Source organism: Spea bombifrons, chromosome 3 (genome assembly GCF_027358695.1).
Source record: "Spea bombifrons isolate aSpeBom1 chromosome 3, aSpeBom1.2.pri, whole genome shotgun sequence".
NCBI classification, from domain to species: domain Eukaryota; kingdom Metazoa; phylum Chordata; class Amphibia; order Anura; family Pelobatidae; genus Spea; species Spea bombifrons.
In genome coordinates this window covers 54627654-54647874 of record NC_071089.1, presented here as the reverse complement: position 1 = coordinate 54647874, position 20221 = coordinate 54627654, and the positions used below count along the sequence as shown (strand labels likewise).

The window sequence follows — 20221 nt, the reverse complement described above, 5'->3', positions numbered from 1 at the left end:
TTATAATCAAGAGAGATCAGTGGACTTACTTCCCTACTCTTTCCTGGTGATTTTTTGGAGCAAGAGATCAGGGGCTCTGCTAGATCACTTTACACTGCTCTGATATGTTGAGCTGAGCCTCACAAAACTGACATTAGAAGATGAATAGAATGTAATGGCACAGTGCAAGTCACAGTATATTTTTATTATTGGGTTATCCTTTGGGTAGAGTAAATGTGTAAAAGAAGATAGGTTAAAGGCTGGAAATGTGGCACACAAAGGCTGAGACTTAAGGGTACTTGGCATGAGTAAAAAATGATATATGGAGTAGTGACAGAGGATAGGAGAAAAAAGCTATAAAAAACAGTAGTAAAAGATCTGATTTGGTCATGGGAGGTGTGCGGAGTAATCAAGAGCAAGGACAACAGTGGAAGTGAGAACATGGAAATGAGATGGCGGAAAGAGAGAAATTGAAAAAGACAAAAGTTCAAAGTGATACACATTATAATTACTCATGCGAGCTCATAAATATAGTGATGTACCAGTGGTTGACCTGTTCACAATGGATGACTTTATTTGGAAACAATAGTTGGCAAATGTGGATACCTACTTTTAGTGTGCTATTCAATGTCCTGATCTTATGAAGTTTCTCATTGATTGACGGGTTTTTACAACGTTTTATAAATGACTTTCTTAGTTCTTTCTTAGATGATGGCCGTCGGTCTCCAATGGGGGACAGGCTTGCTTGCTCTAAAGATTTATAAAGTCTTTCCATTTCATCATCATTATCTGAAAATTACAGTACATATTTAAAGCATAGAATTAAAATTGGATATTTTCATGTTTTAAATCTGAAAATAAATTGATCTTAAGCAACATTTGAGAATAAAAATAACAATAAAAATATCACAGGACATGACTAATTCTTGACGACAACTACTTGCATGTTTACCCATTATGACCTTCAGGAACATGATGGTCATTTGTAATTATGGTGTGTTTGTAAAGAAAGTGACTACTTCAGACATGCAGATGAACACATCTAGGAGTCTTATTCATAATATCAGATCAAGCACAAAATTGCAACAACATATAATATACACAGTACATATATATATATATTATACACACCGATCAGCCATAACATTATGACCACCTGCCTAATATTGTGTAGGTCCCCTTTGTTGCCTCCAAAATAACCCTGACCTTTCAACTCATGGACTACACTAGACCTCTGAAGGTGTGCTGTGGTATCTGGCACCAAGACATCAGCAGCAGATCCTTTAAGTCCTGTAAGTTGCGAGGTGGGGTCTCCATGGATGCATCATGGTGCCATGTGTTCTCTAGGTAAGCAACGCACACTCAACAGACCACCCATATAATGTAAAAGAAAATGTGATTCATCAGACCAGGCCAACATCTTCCATTGCTTAATGTTGCAGTTCTTATGCTTACTTGTCCATGCACCCTTACTATGCAGCCCCATATGCAACAAACTGCGATGCACTGTGTGTTCTGACATCTTTCTATCAGCAATTTTAGCTACAGTAGCTCGTCTGTTGGATTTGGCCAACCTTTGTCCCCCACATGCATCAATGAGCCTTGGCCACCCATGACCCTGTCAGCGGTTCACTGCTTTTCCTTTCTTGGAACACCCCACAAGAACTGCATTTTGCAGATGCTGTGACCCAGTCATCTAGCCATTACTATAATCGCCCTTGTCAAAGTCGCTCAGATCCCTACGCTTGCCCATTGTTCCTTCTTCTAACATCAACTTTGATATCTTACCGCCTAATTATTAGATTATTAGTGTTATTCACTTCACCTGTCAGTGGTCACAATGTTATGGCTCACAAGCATAACATAACCCTTGTTTGCCAATTAGTACTAAATGTCAAGATCACAGAACCAATTCTTGTTATGGAGGAGCCAGTACACCACAATATAAGAATAATCCAGCTCTAGGTACATGTACAACTCAGCATTACTACCATACATGTCAAAGGAAATGATATGCCATAACGGAATATGCATGACGCTGTCACATAGACAAACAGCAAGGCCAACCATGATTGGTGTCATTGGTATAAATGAAAAGAATTTCTATGTAGGGTAATTTTTTTATTTCTTATATAGGATTGTTATTTGACATGCTGGTATAATACTGGCTAGATGGTGAACTTTATTCATTATTGTTATGTGGAGCTTATAGTTTCTGGTTTAAAGTTACTATTAAAAAAAGTAATAATACGTTTTGAATAAAACACATTTCATTTAACTCTTACCTTTAAATGTTCTTTGCACTGATCCACTTACACTGTAGTTCTCTGAAGTGTCATCTTTACTGTTTATACAACTCAAAGTTCCATCAATGGAATTCACTTCTTTTTTCTCTTGCAGTAAAATTACTCTTTCTATTTCTGGTCCCGATAAATTTGCTACGGTATGAAGATCACATTGTTTTTCATGTTCCGTTGTTGACGACACAGATTTAATAACATGGGAACTTTTATTCATGGCTAAGCTTAGATCTGATGACATGTAGGAAGAGTCTTGAAGAGTCTGTAAAAATTAAAAATTAACATTGAGGTTGTAAAAATGCTTCCCATACAAAATCACATATACATTATATTAGTATAGATCTTAAATGCTGCCTTTACTGGATTCCTTTTTGCTTTAAAGTGATTTCTTCAATAACCCTCAGTTAGTTTATTGTACAGAACTGACCAGCTGAACCTATTCATTTTATAACAGCTGCTCAAAAATGCCCCCCACTCATGTAAGAAATAATGATTCTCAAATCGAATGCTGCAGCCTCTTTTTATGCTAGCAAGAAATGCTTTAAATACACCCAGCTATTAGGGAATGCAGACAGATTAATTGATATTAAACATACTGAGTCAGTGGGTTTGTGTTGTGCAGTACATGAGGAGGATGAGATCTCTGTTGCGTCTTGGTCATCTTGTTCACTTTCGCTCCAGCAATCTGTAATACGAACACAAAAGCCCATTGTGTTATCAGACTGACATTCAGCAAGATCCCACATGTGTAGTGTCATCGCTTGTTGGTGGTATATATTATTTCACCTCAACTCCACAAAGTTTTTTAATTGCCTTATTTCTATAAAATCTTTTTGTAATAAAAAAGTTAATAAATGTATATGTCTTGAATGTTTTATTTGCAAGAAGGTCATATTTTTAAAGCAAAACTTGTGTAATTGGAGCAAAATCAACAGAAACATCCTTATGTTTCTATGGTACAAATATACAATTTGCAGAAGAGCATCCCAGTTTTGCCTTTATAGATATGGCTCAATAAACCTCAAAATATGGGACATGTATACAGTGATTCAGGAAGATAGATCATTTTTACATTGTTAGACTAATCAGTGATTATAACAACCACCAGGTATTTTCCCTTCATTGCAAACTGTCTTTACAAACCTATATAGTATATTGTTTGTTTGTTTTTTCCATTTAATCTGATCATATATCTTGTATTATCTTGTCCTCTATATGTAATAGTGTACCAAGTGTACCTTGGATCAACAAGTACTAAATAAATATTAATCCCTACACTATCATACATAGTCATCTATGTTTTGCTTCTTCTATTTATTCTTCTATTTTTATATATACTTAATGTCAACTTCAAGGCAATGAGTGCAATAATTCTAACACAATGCCACCATACAGTTAACAAGTATAACAGAGAAAATTATATAAGACCCACACACTACAATATTGCTGTGATTTAATATACTGTACGGGTCACGAGGATCTTATCTGTATATAAGTTTCCTATACTAAGTATAATAGTTCCTCTGGGACCAGTATGACATGTTTGCTCTATAACAGATACAAGATGAAAAAGTATTAGTACCATTACATATTTCAAAATTAATTATGTGTTAATAAAGCTGCCTAACTAATTTCTTTATGTGAAAGCTCATGCTAGAAACCTTACCTTCTTCTTTTTTCTGTTCCACTGGCTGAGCAATTACAGCTAGTCCCAATTTATTTAACCACCTACAGAGATATAAAAGAAATATATATGGAAAAGGATAATACTAATGTCCTTCATCAAGTAGATAAACAGCATGGTTTATTATAGAATATATATATAGATATATATATATATATATATATATATATATACACACACACATATATATATATATATCTATATATAAAACAAAAAAATATAAGCTTGAAATTATTGCTAGATTATTTTAAGACGCCAATTCATGCGTCTTTTACCGTATTTTATTTTTCTCTCCCTTAATGTTGTATTTATGGTTAATGTATTTATGGTAAACTTGATAACAAGTAATGCATCATATAACAATTTGGATTTACAGAAACATTTGGTGATCAAGTGAGCATAGTGATACTGGCTAGGATCTCATAACTAGGAACACGGAGATATTGAATTAATTTCTCTTGAAAACACGGAAACTGTAAAATTATTTGGACCATCTAGGCTGTCCACTTTTCAACCAGCCTCAAGATCTCAGACCTTACTTCGTGTTTAGACTAGACTCATGTTCTGGTCAACCTTGCAGATACCCAATCAATCACTTTCTTGTGATCTTTTTGTATAGCCTGTGGGTTTGCGAGCACAGCTTGATAAGGTAATTAATACAAAAATAAGCAGCACAAACAAAATTAACATTTCAAATAAATACAGTAAGGTTTGATATAGTGTGCTTAGACAATATCAATTTAAAGAGCAACATTTTGAACACATTTGACAAAAAACTTGGGAAATTAAACACTGTATATTGATATTTGTACTTCCAGGAGAGAGGGCCTAAACCAAGATTGGTTTATGATTCATTATGAACTTTGTAATTAGATTCAGTGATTTATCTGTTTTTGTTGACCTGGGCTCCAGTAATCTTATGTAGCTGCCATTTATCACAAGGATCCAACTTTTATGTTAATCCTCTCAACCACTGTCTCTTCCTATTCATGTACTGTGTATTTAATGCTCCTTGCTCCATAGTCTGACATTCCATCTGAAGAACAAGCCTCATAGTACGCAAAACATATGTAACTTTTTACATATGTTTGCCAAATAAACACACTAATACACATACACACACCCTCACACAAAGTCATACAAACAGAAAAACATATTTACACAAACAGACAAACACAGTCACAGACACATATCTAGTGCTGGCTGGATATGAAGGAGGGCCTCGGCCTATCAGGATGGGCTTTTGAACCTTCAGCCATTGAAGAGAGTTGAGAAGACCTCCTTCACTTAAAATTCTCTTTGAGGCTGCCCTGGACTTAAAGTCCCATTAGGGGACTGTCCCGGGCAAGATGGGATATGTGGAAACCCTAATTTTGAACTGACAGCTTTCAATTGAGTGTGTAGCCAATGCAAATCCTGTCTGCCCACAAAACATAAACAGAAGGATGGGTTACTGAAACTTACTTATTCATTTCTTCTCTGTTCTCAGCAGCAAAATAAAAGGTCTTGATTTGTGGGTGGGTGATTTTTATTGCACTAAAATTGAACACAACACATATAAATAGTGAGGACATATTCCACTAACCACTGAAGCATCTTACTTATTATTTATAAAGATCAAATATAATAAAAAGCAGTGAATCAAAACTACCTCACAAACCACTGTTTGGCATAGAACCAAGTCCCATACATTTACAAGTTACTTTCTCAGTGCCCAGCTCTTGTAACGTGGATGCTACATACCACCAAGAAGCAAAGACCAATAGACAGGTCAAATATAATTAAGTTAATTTCATAAAATAATAAACCTATTGGTTAATAGCATGCCTTGAGACTTTCAAGTCCTCTCACATTCAGGAATCAGTGCTTTGTTGATGAGTTAAGGATACCCACAAAGATAGAGCAAGACCTAGCATATGCAAATTGTGTCAAAGGGAGCAGACAGTGGGCATAGCCAAAAAATACCGTCTCCACCTAGGAATGGTACACTTAAAGGCCAAGTAAACAGCTGTGATTCCTAAGGCAGCCATGCTAAACTCACAGTGCCTCCACTTATGGTTTTAGAAGGGCTGTCTAATCCTAAAGAGATAAAAATCTTCGATTGATCTCAAAACATCATGTACAACAGATAATCATGTACAGCATTTTTAGATTATTTAATTTTTGTGTGAAATGCCCCAAAATGGTTTGTGAAGCGGCCTAGGCATGGCAGAAAGCAGGTCCAGTAGGCAGCAGGGTGACTGCTGCAAAACTGGGGGCACATTAGCTTCTTGGTCGATGAAGCCATGCAGTGTGCTTCTGCTCAATGCAATATACATATATATATAACCTCTATAATAAGACATACTTGGTTAACTAACTGAGTAATGTAGTATGTCACTGCATCAGAGCACTGCATGAAAGCTCAGCCTATGGTTAACAATGCACAGAGCGTGACAGAGTATGAACAAATAGAATCCAAGAGGAAAAAGCCAACATAGAGAGTTCAAGAGAAAAAACTAAAAGCGGCATGTAGGATTTGCTTGGTTGCGGTTGGATAGTCTCCCTATCTCTATGGGAGAGTGAAAGGAAGGGGGAATAAATGATATTTCTATTGTCTGCAGTGCCGCATGCTATATTATCTAGCCTAGTAAAAGGCATAGTGCATTATTGGGACAGGAAGGCTAAAGATATCATAATCCTGGTGTTCAGTGTATAACGCCCATGGTAACCACTATTGTTTTATTAACTTACTTCTTTTTTTTGCATTCACTTGCTGGGTTCACAATAAAGTCCGGAAGATTGATAAATCCTTCTGCTTTTTCGGCCTGTCACAGAAATATTTATGTTGATTAATCACATACAAAAAAATAAAAAATCAGCAACAGTCCAGAGAGACATTTTAAAATATTTTATTGAAGATAATATGTTATGTATGCATTAAACTTTAAAATGGCACATATGCACATAGTGGAAAAACTTTTGAAAAATACAATATGCAAAGCTAATCTACCTTCTGATCTGCGTACAAGACTATAACTTGATTTTGGTTACTTACGAACTAGAACATTTAATTAGAAATGTTCTTTGATTAGAACATTTAATAAAAAGGCTGAAGGAGTCGTAATTGGTCGTGTCTTAGCATGTCATGTGACTAGTTCTAGTATAAGAGTTTTCACCCTGAGGTGAAGATGGCTGCAAAACGTATAAATTGCACCAAAGAGGAACATTAACATTAACTCTGAAACACAGCCCCAGACCATGATCCCCATACCTGGGAACTTCTGGGCTCCGGCTACCCAGAGCCTTCCCTTGCGGGACGCGGTCGTGTTGGTGGGAGTCCCCACTGACGTCAGTGGGAGGTCCCAATGACATCAGGGGCATTCTCGCTGACGTCGGGGGAGTTCCTGCCGATGGCAGCAGGAAACACCCCCATTTAAAGGGAAAATAGGCAGGGAGCGTTTCAAGACCCCGCTCCCGCGACCCGGAGAATTCGGGTCTTGACCCATAGAAGCGATGCTTCACCTGGCAATCTCCGGGCAAACCCAGAGAGTTCCCAGGTCTGATTATCCCTCCTCCATTAAACTTTCAATAGGCATGTTCATGGTACCTGACAAACCCAGATTCATCCATCAGACTTTCAGACAGTGAAGTGGAATTTATCACCCCAGATAACACATTTCCAATGCTCCCTGAGTCCACTGGTGGTGTGCTTTAGTCTACTCCACATGCACAGTGAGTAATGCTACAGGGGACAGGTGTTTTTTTTACATGCTACGCACTTCAGCTGTGCTCTGTGAGTGTGCATTGCCTACCGCTTCGTGGCTGAGCTGTTGGTCCCCCTAGAAGCTTCAACTGCATAATAATAATGTTTAAATTTCAGAAGATTTAGTAGGTCAAAAATTTTACAAGAGAGAGAGAAAGCATTAGTAAGTATGTGATAGTAATGGGAGTAATGCTGCACCATTGTCAATGTCATGTTCAGTGTATAGTGGTGAAAGTTATGCTGTACCACCATCATTGGTACAGCATAACTCCTATAGCTTTATACTGAGCCAGAGATTGATAGTGATATAACATAACACTTATGACAATATACTAAGCAAGCCATTGACAGTGGTACAGCATAAAGCCTATCACTGTCTACTGAGCCTATCACATCAATATATGGGCCAGTATATATTGAGTTATATATATAGGAGTTATACTGTACCACAGTCATCGTCTGCCTGAGTATAAAGTGATAGGGGTTATCCTGAACCACAATGTCTGGCTGAATGTATAATGATACCACTTAATTGTACCACTGTCAATGCCTGGCTTAGTATATAGTGATAGGTGTTATGCTGTACCAGCATAACCACTGTACCACTGTTAATGTGGTCAGTATTTAATGATAGCAGTTAATGATAGCAGTTATGCTGTATAACTGTAAATGTCTGGCTCAGTATATGATAGCAGTTATGCTGTACAACCATCAATGTCTGGCTCAGTATATAGTTATAGGAATTATTCTTTACCATATCTGTTCAGTAAATGTTATTTTACTTATTTAATTTATTTTTAAGCTACTGTTTTATTTTTTCAGGTTTCTAGTTTTTCCAGTTGGCATTCAGTTTACGGATTTTTTGCAATAAATATCCCTGCCAACATTAATGTTTTGCGGGGATCTTTTCATTTTAAAGTAGGGGTGGTGGGCGCCACATACAGGATCCACCCCGGGTGCCAAATACTCTAGGTACACCCCTGACTTGTCGCAAAGGTTTGCAACACATTAAACTCACTGAGCTGTTCACTACAACTCATTCTACTGTTAAAGTTTGTCTAAGAAGATGGCATGCCTATGTACTTGATGTTATATACTTGTTAGCAATGGGCGTTGCTGTAACAACAAAACCCCAAAATTAGGAGACAAGTCCACATAGTTTTGGTCATATAGATTTATGTGTATTTGTGTGTGCGTGTGTGTATACTCAACTAAAAGTAATTAATAAATAGGTAGCACTAGGTTAAAAGTTAAAGCACAACTGTTCTACTTAAACTTTTGATAAGGGACAGAATTTAACAAAATAATTGTGGTTTAATTATTATTAAAATAACCAGAGGCATTAGATAAGAGATAAGCAAATATCAATTTAAAATAAAGCATATTATTATGCATTATTACTCTTGTGCTCTTGTTGCTGCCAATAGAAAAATAAATTCCAATTTTGTATGTTAGCTGTAACACACACTGACAGAAACTGTTGAAAAGTGCATATATTTTCCCATAAACAGACAAATTCAAGCACATATTGTAAATATATATGTGGATTTCTTTTTGCCCCTTTTACATTTCTTCAACTTTTGCTTTCTGGCCATACTTAAATGTTACAGATCATCCACCTAATTTTAATATGAGACAGACAATATGAGTAAACACAAAATGCAGCTTTTAAAAGATCATATTTCATCAAAACCTATATCACTCATGTCAAAAGGTTCTATTTAATTGTTTAGATTCAACAGGGCTGACAGTAATAATGCCTGTGTGTCTGCCAAATTATGAATTAAATCTGGTTGATTTTTTACATAGGGCAAGGTAGGGTAAGATAGATTTTTTCCTTCTATACATATGACACATATGCAAAAAAAAGAAATCTGGAAGGAGTGAATACGTGAATACAGCTGCGTGATATATTTAAATGGACAAAAGTATTGAGACACCTGACCATTAGACCAACAGGGACTTTTATTACATTGCATTCTATATACATAGACATTAATATGTAGTTGGTCCTCTATTTGCAGCTATAATTGCTTTCACTTCTGGGCTTTCCACAAGATTATGTAGTGTTTTATGTGTTTATGACCATGAAACTGGGGGTTAAGAGGAAATGAGGGGGGCGATACAGAGGCCACTGGATTTGTAAAGGGTATACAAGTTACAGGGGGTTAGTGACTCATCCTCTTTTGATCATTTGATTATTGAACATGCCCATCCACCCTGGTAATTGGTGGGTTAATATGTTTTATTTTGTCACAGCTAGTGTTCTGGTGGTGAATGAGTGGATAAATAGAAGTGGAGGGGAAGTGGGTCAGGTTATTATCTTTTATTTATATAGCAACAATTTATGTAGCGCTTCTTACAATACATATATTCAAGGGGTATGACAAGACTAGAAATGACAGACTAAGACATATCGATACATTAGGTGGATAGAGCCCTACTTGCAAGTTTACAATCTGAAGGTAAAAGGGGGGTCACTTTAACAGCTAAGCAGCAGGTGGCGATAGTTGGTAGGTTTGGTACGTGTGGAGCCCTCTGAGCAGGGGATACGCAGCCAGGGGGTTGTATGGACTGGTGTTAGCTACATGTGACAGGATTCTCCCATCAGGTGTTATTGTTTACTCTTAGCCAGGGTTATAATGTTATGGTGTTATTATATTTATCCACTCATATCAAAGATTTATGTCTTCTCTAATTCATGTTAATAAAACTGTGGCCTTCTCAATCCAGTAAAGGTTGTGCAGTGTCGTTTTTTCATTCTTACTAGACAAAGTGGCGATAGATCAGTTTTGAGTCCCAGAGGCCAGGCAGTAGTCCTGTTTCTTGGCACAGCAAAGTAGTACATTCATAACAAGTGAACTGGTAGCATTACACTAAACTAGGTAGACATCAATCCTTAGCTAGATCATTGTATTCTAGAATTTTGCTTTACACACATTACCAGATGTGCTGTACTGAATTAACTCTCCCATGTCTTCCTCTCTTGTCACTCTTAAAACTCCCATCAGAGGTGGTCTACAACCCAAAGGTCCACCAGATTTTTTAAATGAAATCCACAGAACATTTTAATGCATTATTTATATGATATTAGCAAGCTATAGCCAAAATTGATCACTATAAATAACTTTATGTTTTGCTTTCAATTCAAAGGCATTGAAAGCAAAACATAATTTAGCTGTAGCATTTGGAAAGTTTTAGATGAGAATTACAAGGAGATGCTGACTAACAACTAACTATTCTATAATGTAAAAAAAATCTGACTTTCCAACAGCTTTGATTGAAAAGCAAAAATCTTCACTTAAAATACCACTGATCTTTGAAAATTACTTATAGGCATACCTGGGAACTTCTGGGCTCAGGCCGCCCGGAGCCTTCCCTTGCAAGACGCGGCCAGGACTGTCCACTGTCATCAGTGGGAGTTCCCGCTGCCATCACTGGGAAACATCCCACATTTAAAGGGAAAAGGGGCGAGGAACAGGGCATGTCAATACCCCGCTCAATTCTGGGTGGTGGCTATATTTATGAAATTGCAAGTAAGGCTAACATGTTCAAATTAGGACAATGCAGGGGAGCAACTGCGTGCCCATCCCCTTGCCAGCTGATGAAAAATAATTTAGTTTTTCAATGCTTACTGAAAGTAATGTTTTTTGACTAATGTCAAATTCAAGGTATAATTCCATATAATGGAAAGAGAGATTAAAAAAAATGTTTTTAATGCATTTGCCTACGATGTACAAAATCAATACCATGATAACAAAAATGATATGTATTTATTCCAATTTGAATGTTACCATAGATACCTCCTTGCAATGGTTTATGCATTATGTTCCTAGACACACTCAGAGGAATGTACAATTGTACAAGAATATGTGAGTTACACAAAGAATATACCATATTTGCTTGATTATAAGACGACCCTGATTATAAGTCGACCACACAAAATTTTAATATTAATTTAGAAAAAAAGAAAAAACCTGAATATAAGACTACCCTATAGGAAAACAGTTTTACCAGTAAATTCTAATGTAAACTATTTTTTCATATTTAATAAAAACTATGATTGAGAAAAATGATTTTTTTGTTTTTATTTTCTTGTATTTGCCAACTTGCCCCCAGATATGCCTTATACCCCCTTATATGCCACTCTGCCCCTGATATGCCTTATATCCCGTATATGCCACTCTGCCCCCCCAGAAATGCCTTATACCCCCTATATGCCACTCTGCCCCAGATATATTTTATACCTCCCTATACGACAGTCTGCCTCGCTGATATGCCTTATACCCCCTATATGCCACTCCCCCCCCAACTTACTGATGCATCCCTAGTCTTGTCCCCCGTGCTTCAGACTCCCTAGTGTCTAGTGGAGGCAGCCGGTGGATGTCTGCGTGACGTGCGTAGAAAACCTCCACTGCCCATTAGTTCGATGATTAGAAGCCCCGGTGGAAGTGCCGGCAGCAGCGGAGGTTGTCTGCCAGCAGTGCGCAGACGTTCACTGGCTGCCAGAGAGATTCATTTACAAACAGGACTGTTTATGTACACATTATTGTGGCTTTTACGACTGTAGAACACTGTGATGATACTGTACTCAGCAAACACTCTGAGCTCCTGGGAATTGTTTTTTTTAGGTTAAGTAAGAAAAGCAGGAGACTTACTGTCCTAAAGAGGGATGCTTTCAAGAGTTGTGTGTATGGTTCTGGAGATGCTGGCACCAAAATATGAATAACAATCAGTGATGAATGAGTAGTGATAACTGGAGAAAAACCAAAAATATTTAAAATGTGAATACTCCTAGAGAACAGATTTAGAAAAGATATGTGAAAGAAGATTCATGTACAAAGTTTAAATTGTACAGAACCCCGACCTCAACCTCATCAAACATCTTTGGGATGAACTGGAATGGAGATTGTGAGCCAGGCTTCACAAATGTTCTACTGGATTTTTATGGAAATTTCCACAGAACCACTTCAAAATCTTGTGAAAAATCCTTCCCAGAAGAGTGGAAGCTGTTATAGCTGAAAAGGGGGGATACGGCTACATATTAATGTCTATGTATTTAGAATGTCATAAATGTCCCTGTTGGTGTAATGGGCAGGCGTCCCAATACTTTTGTCCATATAATGTATATAGTAACAGACACATATTAATGGCAATGTAAGGTTAAAACGGTTAAAACAGAAATCCAAAAATAGCAGTGAGAGTTTGTATCCAATGAAAACCCCACTATTTTGTTGTTTAGGTGTCTATCAAGGCAAGTATGCGTAGGAAGCTCTTATTAAGATCTTTAAGTATAATCAACTGTGCATGCAGAATCTTTAGTGGCTGCTGGAAGAGGTGTCACAGCAACATAAAGCTCGTCTCTTAGCTACAAAGCTCCAAGGGTATATACACTATATGCCTAACAATTATATCAGCACAAAACAGAAACTGAATAACCCTGTGACATAATGGTGTCATATGGGGGTTTTATGACATTTCAATGGTATGGGGTACTTTTGATAGCAGTCCAAGGTTAAAACGTAATAATACAAATACTGTAGTCAGATAACTTGGATACAGTGCTCCATATGATATTACTATAATGGTGATGCACATGTGTACCCTTAAATGAGAACACCTTTGGTTACTTACCTGTATTACTATTAAAGTTGTATATCTTGGTGAGCCTTTATCAAGAGTGGAGGAGAGCCAACTGAAGCTAAGACAGCTCAGTCTCCTCCACTCTTTTACAATATTTGTCCTCGTGAGCCTCTCTATAGAGCTTCCCTTATGTGCCTGGGAGTCCTGATTAGGTCGTGCAAGGTTCACAGAGATAATGCTGTGCAACCAGCCTTCTCACACACCTCGACACAGTGAGATATTCACAGCACTCTATACAGGTAGGGGCACCCGTTAGATACCAAAATAGATGCACTTTCTTTGCATAAGCCTCTGACTTCAACAGCTAGTCTGTGCCACCATTGCCCCCACACAACTGGCCTGTGCCTTCTTTGCCCCTTGCCCCACCCTTCCAACACACTTCATCTCACCCCACTTACACATCCATGCTCATGCACACAGAATTACACATCCATGCTCACACAAACACAGAATTACACATCCATGTTCACATTCATACTCACACACACAGAATTACATCCATGCTCACAGACACACACACAGAATTACACATCAATACTCACACACACGTACACATCCATGCACACACACATAAGTACACATTCATGCTCACACACACAAGTATACATCCATGCTCAAACACACACACAAGTACACATCTATGCTCTCACATACATACATACATATATATATATATATATATATATATATATATACACACAAACACATACACATATATCCCACCTCCCGCCCCCGCTTACCTATCACCATTCCTGCAGCTTTCTCTCTGGCTGCTTGTGCACAGTGTGCGAGCAGCCTCAGTTTCCCTGATACACTCCTGTCTCCCTGTGCTGTATCAAAATAGTTTAGAAAGGGCCTTTTCTAAACTATTTTGAACCGGTACGAGGGGACAGAGAGAAGGGGTCTCAGGGGTCGCACCGGGCTCCCTGGAGCCACAGGCCCTGCCGCAGTTGCAACCTCTGTAGTTACGCCATTGCTCAGTGTTTCATTTATTGTTGGTGTGGCAGTTGTGCTTAGGACCTACCTTAGTGGCTGCAAGTTTGAGATATGATGTTGTGCTCCTGCTTTTCACTTGAGAAGGACATATAGTGCTGGTACAGCAAACTATGGGATCTATGTATCAGAGATCTGCCTTGCAGCTGATCCATTAAGTAGCACCCCAGGAAACTTGCCACTCAACTGACTTGCTGCCCTAAGCCAGTATGAGCTCCTGAGTAAAGCTCTGTATTCCTCATCGTTTATGCTGTAAATTGGGTCTCTTTGTTAACAAAGTATAATTAAAAATGACCAACATAAAAAAAAATTATCAACATTTTAATCCAAATTGGATAGCATGAATATTTATATCAACAGCACAAAAACCTCATTCCTGACTAAGTTATCCAATCAAGATGAACATTTATTGTAGATAGTTTTAGTAAACAGATGGGCAAAGAACAGACTTATAATTGTGTTCACTTTTGTAACAAAATGCCACTAATCTTTTCATAAGATTTACCGTTCTCTACAACAATAATTTCAGCATAAAGCTAAGACTCTGTGAACATCCCACTCAGTGTTTAAGATTAGATACACAACCAAATTTCTGAATTTATCTTATTTAGCCTTAATAACTGATCACAATGTGATGACTGGAATTAAACAGTGACTCACAACATGGAGTTTGGTAATCTTCGAAGCCAAGGACACTTTCTGAATTAATATAAATAGCCTCAAAATGTGATATGCAACAATTATTTTGTATAATAATCAAGCCACTGTAAAGATTACCTAAACAGTTTGAGATATGTAAAGTGCAAACGCTAACAGTGGTAGTATGACGCAGGATGGTGTGTTTTTTTAAATCCCATATTTTTGTAAAATTTCTTCAAAATATAACATGGTGGCACTTGTAGAGTAACAAAAATATACCTTGCGTTACATGCAAACTATATCAATGAAAAGTTGTCAGAGAGATAGGTTGGATTTACTATTGCTTACTATTATAGCATTCAAAGACAGCTTCTAAGTTCCCTGCAGTGAATAAATGGTGGCGAAATTTCACACCTCCCTATGACCCCTCCACCTCTGTGGTCAGGGTGTCCAGTACAATAAAAACTGTTGTGTGCCTTTAAGAAAAGGAGCCCCAGGACTTGACGTCCTTTTAATGGAGGCTGTGCTGAGCGGGCACAGCATCTAGAGCCAAAATAGGCCGGTTGGGGAGATTAAAGTTCTCCCTTGTGACTTGCCCAGCGCCCGAGAGGGTGATCTGCATTGTGCCAGAATAAGAGCTCTGAGTAAAGGAGGTCTCATCCAATCAGGAGAAAATTCTCACCTCTACTGATTGGCTGAAAGTTTTGAAGCCTCTCCTGATTGGCTTGGCCCCTCCTTTAAACAAAGCTCAGTGTAAGCTGCAGCAATATATATGTTGTAAGTAGATATAAATAACATGATTTCCAAGACTTCCTAATAATTTACATAATATAAAATTGTATGTGTATGTGACATTGTGTACGAATGTGAATCAGTGTGTATGCGAGTTAATATACGGCTGTGTGTGCAATCTCATCCACTCCATACTGTGTCCCAGAATAACGGAAATAAAACGTGGTCACCCAACCTGGACCTAGTTGACCTAGGCTAGGATACATCATTGCTCTGGACTATGCTTTACAAAAACAGATGAACATTTCAGCCCCTTCCAGGAATTTCTATACGCCTCTCTAATTGGCCTTGCTCTTGTTACTTCTTTTGAAAGTCATTGCATAGATATGTATTTATTACCGTATTTATCGGCGTATAACACGCACTGGTGTATGACACGCACCCCCATTTTTGAACAAAAAAACTGAACAAAAAAAACTTCATCAGAATCACTGCTATCTGGGAAACCACACACACACACACACACACACACAGTAAGACACACTCAGACACACACACTCAGACACACACACCCTAACCCCCTTCTCAGGATCTCCCCTCTCTCTCCCTAACCCCACACTTACCTTCAACTCCTGTGTTGGAAGCGTGAGGCGTTTGTCTCGGGTGCCGGCGCTTCACTGCTGAGCGCCGGCACCCGAGACAAACGCCTCACGCTTCCAACACAGGAGTTGAAGCGTTGAGGCTGAGGCAGGCGGCTGCTGCTGCTGCTGCTGCTGCTGAGGCAGGCGGCGGCTGAGGCAGGCGGCAGGCGGCGGCGGCGGCTGAGGCAGGCGGCGGCGGCTGAGGCAGGCGGCAGGCGGCTGAGGCAGGCGGCGGCGGCGGCTGAGGCAGGCAGGCGGCGGCTGCGGCCAGCAGAGGAGTCCTGGATTTCTGTCAGTCAGGGGGGCCCGAGAGTTGCCGAGCGGTCGTCTTCAGCAACCGCTCGGCACCCCTTGGGCCCCCCCTGACTGGCAGAACTCCAGGGCCCGGTCGCAGTTGCGACCCCGGTAGTTCCGCCACTGGCTCTAGGATTTATCGGCGTATAACACGCAGGTAGGTTTTCAGCTACATATTTTAGTTATAAAAGTGCGTGTTATACGCCGATAAATACGGTATATACATAGATATATATTTAAGTTTAATAACATGTTGAACTTTTCTAATCAGACAATTAATATAATGTCTTGAGGCCATTTTCAGACAATGTATGTAATATTTCATACTTGGCTGGCAACATATTTATGTTATTTTGCATAATCACGTGATACTGATGAAAAATAACTTGCTCACCATTTGATTTGTGTACCAATAAAGGCAGGAACCCTTCAGCACAGCCCAAATTTTTTTCCACTTATTGACCAGAAAGGATTTTTCTTTTTTCTTATACATCCACCCTTGGCAGTCAGCATTTCCAAGATCCTTACATGAAATCCTTCTTCGGCTCATACTGAAAATGCTTCCTACATATTTAAATAAATATAAAGGTAATTTAAGTGATAATATCCATAAGTGTCCCTTCTAAATAATCCTCCCTTAAGTAGGCAAGTAGCCATTTCAAAGGTAACATGCAGATAGTATCTGGTTAATCTTGATAAACAAAGTGGTAAAATGTAATCACTAATATTAATATTATAATTAATATGTTAAACCTTTTTTAAAGAAATTGTAGCTACTAGTAGATTAACTTTTTTTGTCAACAGGATATCTTATATTTTAGGCAGTAATAATAAACACCGCACTGTGACAAAGTCAAACATAAATTGTAATATGTAATATCAAATTAAATATCCTTATTTTGTTCCCTGGGAAAGGTCTACAATATATATATATATATATATATATATATATATATATATATATATATATATATAACATTTTAAAAACATATGCCATAGTATGCCCTCAGTGTGGTAAATTTGCTTCACACAGATCTTTGGTTATGTATTATATATTTAAACGATAAAAAGAAGAAGAATGGCACCTATTGTTATAATCTTAGAAAATTAAGCCATTATCGAACACAGATCAGATTTTGTAGAATCATGATGTTTTTCAAAATTACTAAATGCTTTTGCAATAATAAAAGCAGATATATAATAAATGTTTGCATTGATGGTCAAAGTATTCAATAACTACTTTTCCTGTTTACAGCTGAGCAGTGAGGAAATTCCATACTCCTTGACAAAAACAAAGCAAAGCGATCAGCGTAATAATAACTAGCAAGCTGTTTGCAACTCCAATTTACATTGCAAATTCAAAGAGTTTGGAAGTTAACAGAAACTATAATTCAGTTTTTCCCGCAAATGTACTCAAACTGTAACGTACTGAAACATTACACGTTCTTTAATTTCCATGAAACAATTCATACATAATAGCCCCAAGGGGCAGGTTTTAGTATTATTTAACAGAAAATAAAAATACATAGAAATCTGTGGAGAGTTACATTACCTCTGGATTTCGTGTTCAGCTTCGGACGCAAGGAAACCTACAGTCAGGAAATGAAAAGAGGAAAGCAAAAGAGAGGAAATTTCTTATTGTGAACATACACCAAGAATGGAAGAGGCTGGAGTTAAATAGGAGGGTCTACTTGAAAGCCTGATTATACCACAAGCACTGCATGGAAAAAGGGAAGCGTTCTGCTCTAAAATAAAACCGCTTTACTTGCAGTTAATGTGTGAAGATAGGCATTATTAAATCCCACATTGTGAATAATGCACAAGTGCCCAGAAATGTACAGCAGAGTTTGAGAAAGAACGCTTGAATGAACAAGTATACAAACCATTGTTAATTCACCCGGTCAAAACCACAACAGAATGACAACACATTAGAATGAATCTTCCAGTGAAAGGAAGAAATAAAAAACTTATTTTTTCTGCACACACCGTCATACGGATATAGCAAATGCATGCTCCGAGGACAGAATTATAAAAACAGATTTAGGATATGTAAAGTTATTTTTTGTTTTGATTTAGTATCGCCACACAGATATGGCAACAATATTTATGTATGATATGTATCACTCTGCATTGCTTTTTTCTGCACTTTTTAATTTAAAGATTACTTTTTGGAATAGGTGCTACTTTCTAGAAAACGTTAAGTACACCTCTAAGTCCAACTAAACCATCTTAGTCCTATATGGTGTTCCAAAATTCTATCCATATAGGCAAGCCTTCCATATACCAGATTAATTCCACCCACTGTTGAATTGTTGGGTTTATTTGCATTATATACTGTAACTTACAGGAACAAAACAAGTGTACAATCAATGTCCACAGTGGCGGTGTGCTGTCTTGGGTATGCATGTGCCCTTCTTGTTTATAGAACCTGAATCTGGGTATGCTAAATAGGCAGCTGCCATGGAAAGCGACTGGTGAAATTGTAGGTTAAACGTTTTCCTGTACAAGCTATCTAGGACTCCGAAATCCTAGAAAGGGGCATGGTTAACTTAAATTTCTGCTGAAATCTTTGTCTTATCTTGGGAGTAGCAGATTCTGTGTTCGGGAAACAGAAACAGCACTATAAGTTCATAGGCTGGTTTGAGAACCCATGGAGAAAATAGCAGTTACAGGAATAAAGAAATGAAGAAGGCACATGGAGATGTTTCCATGAAAAACCCAGGCCAACAATTTATGTTATTGCTTCTTATTTCATGTTACTGCATTTTATTTATCAACAGGTAATGCATGTATTAATTGGACCTTTATGTTGTATCAGTAATCTAAAGCATAACCATATATATGTATATTGTGTACACTCCTCACACATATCACCCCCAAAAACTAATATTGTGAGGAAGTTAAGATTTCTAACACCAGGACAGGCAATATGATTTTAGGATTATCTACTTTTATTTTTCAGTGAAGTAAATGCCTTAATACACAGTAATATTTAGATGATGCTCCTAAAATGCCTAAAATGATGTGACGTGTGTAATGTATATATCTATATATAAACATAATTCAACTTAGTTTAAGATAGTTTATGTAATTGCTTGTTATTTTATGTTACTGTGTTTTATGTCAACAAGTATGCATGCATTCATTGGTCCTTTATGTTGTAAGAGATAACTACAGCTTAACCATATATATTTTTTGTAGACCTCTCTGCAGTATATGTAATGTGTATACCTACAAAATGTAGTCTATATCCTAACAATATATTGTAAATCTATATAATATCTCATTTTTTATTTTTGACTATTTTTTACATAATCCATTTTGGATTGTCCATACAGTTGACCTCTGAAATGTGTTTGTGTAGTCAGCAGACTTTCTAGGCAGTGATTATCAAAAGAACCTTTGTGCTAGACTCACACTGGTGCCAGTTATCTAAAAAATATATTTCCCCAAGTCATTTACTAGTTATCATTACTGTTTTAGCTTTAATTACCTAAAGTGATAAGGTGGAGACGGCCATCATATGGGAAAACTCTACAGATTTTCCAGGATGTTGCCACCCCTTCCCGTC

The 20221-nt window shown here is 37.7% G+C and overlaps 1 protein-coding gene across 1 annotated transcript in view; it reads right to left on the bottom strand.

Annotated features, from left to right (window-relative positions):
- The window catches only part of IPCEF1 (interaction protein for cytohesin exchange factors 1), a 39700-nt gene that overhangs the window by 404 nt on the left and 19075 nt on the right, over positions 1 to 20221 (bottom strand). The window contains exons 3-10 of the mRNA XM_053460237.1: positions 18203 to 18239; positions 17045 to 17214; positions 6697 to 6770; positions 5428 to 5499; positions 3946 to 4007; positions 2876 to 2964; positions 2265 to 2541; positions 590 to 768 (exon numbers count right to left, since the gene is read on the bottom strand). Of these exons, the coding sequence (XP_053316212.1) occupies positions 590 to 768; positions 2265 to 2541; positions 2876 to 2964; positions 3946 to 4007; positions 5428 to 5499; positions 6697 to 6770; positions 17045 to 17214; positions 18203 to 18239 (960 nt within the window). The remainder of the gene's footprint in view (positions 1 to 589; positions 769 to 2264; positions 2542 to 2875; positions 2965 to 3945; positions 4008 to 5427; positions 5500 to 6696; positions 6771 to 17044; positions 17215 to 18202; positions 18240 to 20221) is intronic.